Source organism: Dendroctonus ponderosae, unplaced genomic scaffold (genome assembly GCF_020466585.1).
Source record: "Dendroctonus ponderosae isolate FM_Combo_2020 unplaced genomic scaffold, Dpon_F_20191213v2 Dpon_F_20191213_7, whole genome shotgun sequence".
Lineage (NCBI taxonomy): Eukaryota > Metazoa > Arthropoda > Insecta > Coleoptera > Curculionidae > Dendroctonus > Dendroctonus ponderosae.
In genome coordinates, this window is record NW_026018916.1 from 12,437,283 (window position 1) to 12,446,050 (window position 8,768).

General features: G+C 33.1%; 1 protein-coding gene across 1 annotated transcript in view; it reads right to left on the reverse strand.

Moving 5' to 3' along the window:
* Positions 1–688: 688 nt before the first annotated feature.
* LOC109538409 overlaps positions 689–8,768 on the reverse strand; it is a 43,091-nt gene continuing 35,011 nt past the window's right edge. The window contains exons 2-4 of the mRNA XM_019905633.2: positions 5,627–5,806; positions 2,203–2,437; positions 689–1,548 (exon numbers count right to left, since the gene is read on the reverse strand). Of these exons, the coding sequence (XP_019761192.1) occupies positions 1,431–1,548; positions 2,203–2,437; positions 5,627–5,806 (533 nt within the window). The 3' untranslated portion in view covers positions 689–1,430. The remainder of the gene's footprint in view (positions 1,549–2,202; positions 2,438–5,626; positions 5,807–8,768) is intronic.

The window sequence follows — 8,768 nt, forward strand, 5'->3', positions numbered from 1 at the left end:
GACTAGAAAGAAATTCGCGTGCTGATTAAACATTTCTTTATGAAAGGCATATCGCTTTAAGAGACTAAAGAGCTGTTCGATAAACATTACGGTGATTCTGAACCTTCAATTAGAACAGTTTATAAGTGAAGTTTTACGCCGATGTGAATACATTTGGATTGTAAAGTGCAGGTTTCGGAATCGCTAATTTTAGACTGAACCCAGCTGATGAGAGCTAATAGACTCGAAACCGGTCCTAGGGGTGCCTGAGGTTGGTGCATTAGGAAATCTGCACTTGCCTATTTCTGAAGTTACGCTGAACGTTCTGGACGACCTTTTTCCACTACTGCTCCAGAAATCATTGATACAATCCATGATATGGTGACGGATTGATAGCAATTAAGCTAACAGACGTTAGAAGAGTGTAGAACAGAAGAGTTAGAAGGTGTTGGAAATTGCCAGTGCTGTAGGCATCTCGAATTAACGGGTACATAATATTTTGCACCAACATTTGGGCATGAAAAAGCTATTAAATGCTCAATAACAAAATATTAATTAAAATTATGCTGAAAAATAAAAACGATTTATCCTAAAAAATTAAGTTGTTTTCATTTTTGCACGGATTTTTCAAACCCTTTCGCCCTTGTAATAGTAATAGAAGCAGGTCTAACCGTAAATGCCTGTAAAACGACACAATAAAACAATAAAACACACTTATAACAAATCTTTGATATATCAACACTAAAAAGCAACTTCTACAATCCACAAACTACAAACTACCCCTGTTTGTAATAATGTTGAAAATAGTTACTTTTACAACCCACGCCGGATTTGTGGCCTTATTAATTACGTTTCTTAAATGCAGGAAAAATCTTCCATTTGCGTATTGTGATGTTCACTAACAGCTAACTATTCTTATAATAAGATGGCATGCAGAAGCTCACTTCCAAATGGTAGATATAAACAATATTTCATTGAAATTATATGTATCGCACTAAATGGAAACTAATCTAAAAGAACAAAATCGAAAAATTGATAAATCAAAGTTGAAAACATTTGTATAATAATTATAAAAAAAATACGCGTAACTTATAAAATTAAGTGAAGCAACTGGACAATTTACTTAACAAAATAAGTAAGTGAGTAGGTATATCTAGTGTCCAAGTAAGTCTAGTGTTTATAAAAACTAGATTATTTCGCCACTTATAAACATAATTAAAACTAAATATAATATATAATCTCTTTGAATGAATTAACGCTTATTCTTAATGCATTAATTCGAGAAGAACTTAATCTACGTAAACTGAAAAACACAAAAAACGTTCCTAACTATTCGAACTCGGATCGGAATCGGTTGCAATAAGAATATTTACAGGAATTATCAACGAAACAAATTTGAAAAGTAATACAAACAATTCGCATCTCTCAAAATCTCTATCTACATTTGATATTTAGCGTCTTTCTTCGTCATTAAAAATATCTTCTAGCAACTGTTTTGTAATGCTTCTATGAGGCTTGGCTGGATCCAATTTTGGTCTTCCATAGAGTCTGCTGTTGATCACATACAACCTACAGGAAAACATTTCTGATTATTTTTGTATTATCAATAATAACTGTTATTATTAATGGTAAATAGCAGGCATTACAATGTAGTCAAGGCTTAAAAGAAAATTAACGCTCGTTAGAATCGTTTTAGCAGTGAATGGGGTAAAAAATCAAACAATGCACAATCTAGAAGAATACTTTAACAACTTGAATTTTTATTGCGGGAATTCAATTGTATAGAATCGATAAATTTTGATTTATACATCATGATTTACATAGTGTAATAGTATGACGTATTTGCGTGATCTAATAACCGGAATCATTTTTTTTCGATATTTTAGCTCAGGATATGATTCGACAACAACTCTTGATCATGATCATGATGACGCGTGAGCTTTCTACATTGAATACAAAATCGCTGTACATTCAAGGATATTTTTTCCATATTTAGTTCACATTCAACATAAATGTTGCCAGCAATTTATAATAACTAAAGCTTTCACTGGAACTAAGTCGAATTTAAAATTGGATTTCTCTTGATGATTAATCGAAAAACAATTATATATTTTCTACTTCCTCAGTTCTCTTCAATCAGGCAATCAGTTTCAATTATTAATAGGCTCAACTAACTAATAATATAACATTGGAAAATACGTTCGCAGCACAGTTTTTACTTACTTTTCACTTAATTCGCATCTCACATTAAACCACCAATCGCACACGAACACCAGCTGACTAAACTGGGTACCATTCGGGCACAAAAAGCTCGTCTGCCTACCATCAATATCGCAATAGTGCCAACTTTGGCACCGAGTTTCCGGGTCCGCATAGAAGCCAGGATATTGTTGCTCATCACAGTAAAAGTTGGTATAAGGTACCATTCCTAAGACTGGATAATCTGTGCCTGGTCGACCTAAACGAAGTAAAATATATTTTACATGCTTGTTTCGCCTAGATTATCTGAATAATTGTGTCTTATAATATTGTATTTTCCTATATTTGTTCTTGCGTACTCGATCCAGCTTTTAGATTCTTTCAGTTTTTCGTTCATTCACTAGACCAGAGATCCGTTTAAGCAGATGCTCTTTGTAACGATTTTGAACCTCGCACTTCTTGTCACGTAAAAGATGCTAGTTCTAGACTATAGAGGCTCTCATTAATTATTCTTCACTCCATTTTGCCATCGAAGCTGTTGTTTCTTTTCGTGGTAAAATTATTCATGGATGTTATTGTTGATCCGTTTTTAAGATTGTTCATTGTTGTTCTTGAAAACTCTGATATATTTTGTCAAAAGAGATACACTTTCGAGGCAATTCCTTGAAACTAATAGGTTTTGCGGGGTTTTAAGCCGTTGAAAAATGAAATTTTGTCCTGACGTTTCGCAAGCACGAGTGGCTTGCATCTTCAGAGGCGGTTTGCTTGAACGCTTACACTACTCTGATGCGCTTCCTCGGGCGCAGTCCGTATTGATGACATAGCCTAGGCCTGGACAACGCTGTGTTGAGTTGCGCTATTGAGTTAACGAGTTATAACTTATCGGTTAATGAGTTATCAGTTATTTATTAAAGCTTTACGAGACCCGAGACTCTAATTTTCACATCTAAAAATACGGTTATCAACATTTTTTTGTTTTTGAGTAACGTTTTACTACTTTGTTCAAACAACTAAAAAAAGTTACCTATATTTTTCCAGCAACCGAACTACGAGTCCAAAGAAAGTCGACAAGTTTTCTTGTAAAATCGATCTCTTAATTTTGGTGCATAAAATTTTGTTTGCCGGTATTTTACAGTAAAACGTTACGAAAAACGCGGTTTTTCTGTTTAGACAGCGTTGTTTAGAAATATTGACATCAAAGTGAAGAAACTCCAGTTTCCAAGAGTTTCCCAAATCAATGATTATAAACTTTCGGTTTTTCAGTTCCGGGAAATATGTTTGGAAAATAACCCAGAAATAATTATTAGGGTTTTGTCGATGCGACTTGCGACTAAAAATCTTGAGAGCGATTAGGGCGGCGAATTTGTGAAATACTAGTTTTCAGAACTTTTGCTCTCTGGTCGATTGCTCAAGATAGTCCTAATTACCTTCGGTAAAAAACTGAATAAAATTATTTGGCCAATTTGTGCCAAATTCGAAGCTGAGAAGGGTTTCCTAAAGTTCCCTGCAAACCGATGAATGAGGCGACTTTTCTAGCCGAATCAGTTTTCTCATTTTTGGCTCCAAATACCCCATTGTTAGAAAAGAAGAAAATCATCAGAAAATAATGTTTTTTTTTGCGTTTTCGATTAAAAACTATTGGGTTTTACCCCAACCTCATTGTTGGCTTTTGTGCTTAAAAACTTTTAGTTTTGTGATCGATTTTTGAGAAAATATTAATGATTTTCGGCAAAAAACGGGAGAAATTTATTTTCGCTTTTGTCCCGATTTCCACGCTGAAAAAAGTTTTTGTAAAATTCCTACAAAGATTTAGATTTATCTTGTAAATTTTCGCGTAAAAGACCTCAGATCGCGCCGGTATTTTTAAGTGAAACTCTACAAAATAGAGCGTTTTTGAATGGAAAGTAAAGCAAAAAAAATTCAGTCAAAACAAAAAACCACATTTTTTAACAAACTATACAGACTTCAAAAGAATGGAGGTGACGAGTTTTCCAAATAATTTATTAGAAACTTTCGTTGATTTTGTTCATTTTTTGATAGAAAATGATTTGATTATTGTCCGAAATTCGAAGCTGGAAAGGGATTTCGAAACTTTCTACAATGGGTCGAAGGAGGCGAGTATTCTAATAAAATTTATTTCATAACTTTTCACCGAAAATGATATTTTCAATTTTTTGGATGCATTATTATATAGGTGATTAAAACATTTTGCTTGTTTGAGTTATRGAAATTTTCAGGTATTCTCGCGTTGGAAAAGTCAYYAGTCTTATACTTTAGTTTATAGTTTTGCATAAGTTTAATTAATTATTCGTTCTCCGTTGTCGTTGTTGTTTTTTCGCATTTGTCTACTCTTTGGTGTTCTATGCATTTAGTAGCATAATTAATTATTTGATTTGCTTTCATTAGTGCTACTTTCTTTCATCGAACTGATAGGCCGAATCTTATCCTTATTATTTTATTTTTATCAGAATGGTTACTTTCTTGTTCATATATTTTTTTTCATTCGCTCAATACTATTTTATAGTTTTTTGCCTATTTGATCATATCATTCACATTTGCTCTTCGCCTGGAGGTTGCAGTTTCGAAAATATGTGTATATTTTTTTTTTGTTGCTTGCGTCTGAATTATTTTCTTTTCATGTTGTATAGCTTTTTAAATTTATTGTTGAAATTAAATTTTCTCCCCTGTTTCCTCGTGTTGTTTCTGGTAGATAACACCCAACATGTTTATCGGTCTATCAAACCTCATTTTCAAGAAAAATCAAGCAGATTGTTCAAATGTTATATATAGCTTTCATTAAGCAAATATCTTCTTTGTAGATATGCTTGATGTAAAATGTAACCATCAATCAAATCTGGCTAGAAATACCTTGTCTGTTGGTTAAATATTTCTATTACTCATTCTCCTGCATTACAATGGCATACGCTTTACGATACAGAACATGTTTGAATGAATGTAAGAAAGTTGAAAACATAATTTCAGCGGAGCCTAACAGCTAACACTAAGCCATTGATAAGATATGAGTTGCAGATTAATATCGTGACAATAACACTAGACGATAGAAGTCCTTGCACACCATTACTACGGATCTAATTAAATAACTGCAGATTGATTATCTATCAGCGTTGACCATCAACTATGATAGTTGTTTTTATTCGCAATTAACGCCAGAAATTAGCATATACGAATACGGTTAAATTATTATAAACAAGACAGTCCTTTGCTATTGATTGTTAAACTGTCTTTGTATGTAGTTGGAAGACTGCTCGACTTTGATATGGGGCAAGGTTGGCCAAGACGTTGTTAAAAATCGTCATTAAGGTTAATTATTTTTCCTCTCTACAATTATTAATTTATTGGCTAAGGTCGTGTAAAAGTTAATGTCCCGTAAATGCTTTTAAGGTAATGATGCAATATTGCCGAATATCTTTACCACCGGGTAAATTACCTGGAATGGATTTGCCCAATTCTAAATATTCCAGCACTGAAGGGCTTAGGAATCCGGCAGGTACGAAATTTGTGCTCAGATCATTGTTTCTTTCATCAAAATCGCCATCAACATCATTTTCCGGATCAGGAGGAGGAGGCGCCCGTGGGCGTTTAACTCTGGACTTTTGCTCTAAACCATCTGAAACAAAAATTGATTTTAATGGACATGTGGCAAACAAAAACGCTAAAAACTATTCAAACGATTTCAGCTTCACAATAGCAGTAACTCTAAATGAATATCGCTTTTTGGGTCCTGTTACTGCCATTAAATCAATCGTATATTCATATAAATTCCATTCATATGGACAGTTATTTTACGCTTGTAGACAGATCGCGTTGGATAGCAACTTTTCATCTTCACTTTATTTTTTAATGAATGTCACAAATCGCTTTTAAGATTTGTCGGGAAACCTTTACATAGTTTGGAACATAGTTACGGAAAATTAATTGGAAAGTCCCAATTTTGCGTTCGCTAAAAATAGCATTTTGTTCTCTATCAGTTGCTTTCAAATAAACATTTTCTTTCGTTTACAACAGACTGCGTTTCATTAGAGAATCCTGAGCAAATCGCTTTAATTCCTAACTATTTCGCCATGAAAAGCTTTCTTCTGCGGCCTGATGTGAGACCCAGTGTATATGAATGTTATAACAAACAGTACCTACAACAGAAGATATTTCTCGTAAGACTAAAATCAGTTGATTCAGATGTTTTTATTTTCTCTGTAGGCGTAAACTACAGCTTCTTCAAGGTTAAAATCCAAACAATCACTTAACAGTTTTATGATTTATTTTAAAGCTAAAAATGATGCATATAATTTGTTTTTTCAAATCACTTGTATAGATAGTTCATCTTGCTCTCATTTATAACTTGTAATGTTTATAGTGCCTGAATTTGAGAAAAATTTAAATTCTTCCTTTTCCTGCTTTGCTTTCCTTTGATCTTTTGCTCTATTTTGTTGCTTAATACGGCAATAATGTTGTCGTAGACTTCTTAGAAAAAAATTATTGAATAGAAATATTGATTTCAACGCCGACATACATTTATTTCAGCAACAATTTACTTCAATGACAAATTGATTTAAAATAACACGTAATAAAATATAGAATTTTTGAACTTTCAGCCCCGAAAAATGGAATAACATTCGACAAACAAGTATGTATACAGGGTAGTTTTTTAGTGCGATAGAGTCCATGATTTCCGTTGGTGTTAAACTTTCGAAAAATAGTTTCATATAAAAGTTGTGCATATAAAAGTTGTTGATAAAATTAGAGAAATTATGAAAGATTTGATGAATTCTCCCCTTATGAAATTTTCGATCAAAAGTTAAAATTTCACTACCGTGTTTTCTGCACTCGTTGGATCGTTCGGGACCTAAGAAGCTTCCTAATTTGCAAACAGAAAGTTTTCAGGGTCACAAAAAGAAAAAAATCCTCGATTGAAGGTCGTGACCGTTCAAAAATGACTCAAATGATCAGAAAATCTTGATTATTTCCAATAAGAACACTGCAGTGTGCCTTTTAAGGATCTTTTAGCATTCCTGGCATCGTTCCCTTGAAAAGGATATAAAATTCGAGAAAGTTGGAGAGATTTGATATTTTCCGAAAAAATCAACCCCACTTATGATTCCCCACTTATGAATTTTTAGATCAAAAATAATCAAAATTTTATTTCTGTGTTTTTTGAGCTCATTGGCTTGTTTGCGACCTAAGAAGCCTCCTAATATGCAAATATAAAGGTTTTGGGACCACAATATGGAAAAAATCATAAGATATCACATAAGATATTTTTAAAATGTGCGCACTTTGTGCGTCAACAACTTTTATCTGAAACTATTTTTCGAAAGTTCAACACCATCGGAAATAATGGACTCTATCGCACTAAAAACCTCGCTGTATGCATATTCATCACCACCACCATAAATCACATATTAAGTAACGTTCAAATTGTTGTAGATACTCGCATTAATGTTATATTTCCTTGTTTCTGAATGTATTATTCACTAGAAAAAATGCGTTAAAATGAAAGTAAACAAGGTAGAATTATATAATCGCGTAAAAACAAATTGTCCCATTTGTTTCGAGCGTCGGACGGTTAAGGAGAAGAAGAGTGGAAATAGGAAATCCCAGCTCTAGTAGCTCGAGCGCTTGTTTAGTTTTTATTGTCTCATTTAGGGCTTGCACAATTTAATTCAATACAAATGAAAAACTGTTTAGCAGACGAATTATAGGAAAAAAACTTCTATTAATGTTCAACAATAGTTCTCTTTCATTGCGTCTAAATGCTAATTGAGAACGGCAAACAAATACACCTTTGCCTAACATTGACGACATGAAAATTAGAATTTAGCCTTGTGTTGTGCTGCAAAAATCTCACGTGAGATTCGTCAAATTATGAGCAGGACATTCATTCATGATTATGACAACAGAATACGACTCGTTAAGCACATTGTTTGTGTGACCCTAAAAAAGTTCATAAGAAACCAATTTAACTCGACAAGGTCCTGGCACGATTGCAGTAATTCTATAATACGTTTAGTCATTGATAGTGCATATATTGGTGTAATTGAACTATGGGGATAGTTGTTTATGGAACTGGTAGGTGATAGATACATGTTGTGCGAAAGTAGATCAAGATTTTCCGCAAGGAAATTAAAAAAGTTTGCTGTTTACCAAGGCTTTGTTTGGGATTGGAAAGTTAGATAAATTGCACAAAATTTAATAATCTTCCTGAACACTATTCGACAGGGTTATCCATTTTCTGCTTGGGAAAGTAAACTAAAAACTACACAAAATATTCAGATGGAGACGAAAATTTTAATTTATTTAATTATTTAATACCATAAAGTCAATTACATGTTAATTAATTGTAACTCTGCAGAGGTAAATAAGTTACTTGTACGCAGTCCAGTATACGCAAACTTATTATATACAAAAAAAACTTAAAACAAAAGCTTAAAAAGAAAACCAAAAATAGCAGACACAATAGAAGACAGCCAGGCAACCAGCAAGTCGGAATCATACTAATACTTCTTATCCAAATCATTAACTTCTTTTTACTAGACTTTTTGCTCACATCTATTACTTTAAGATTATTACTAAGC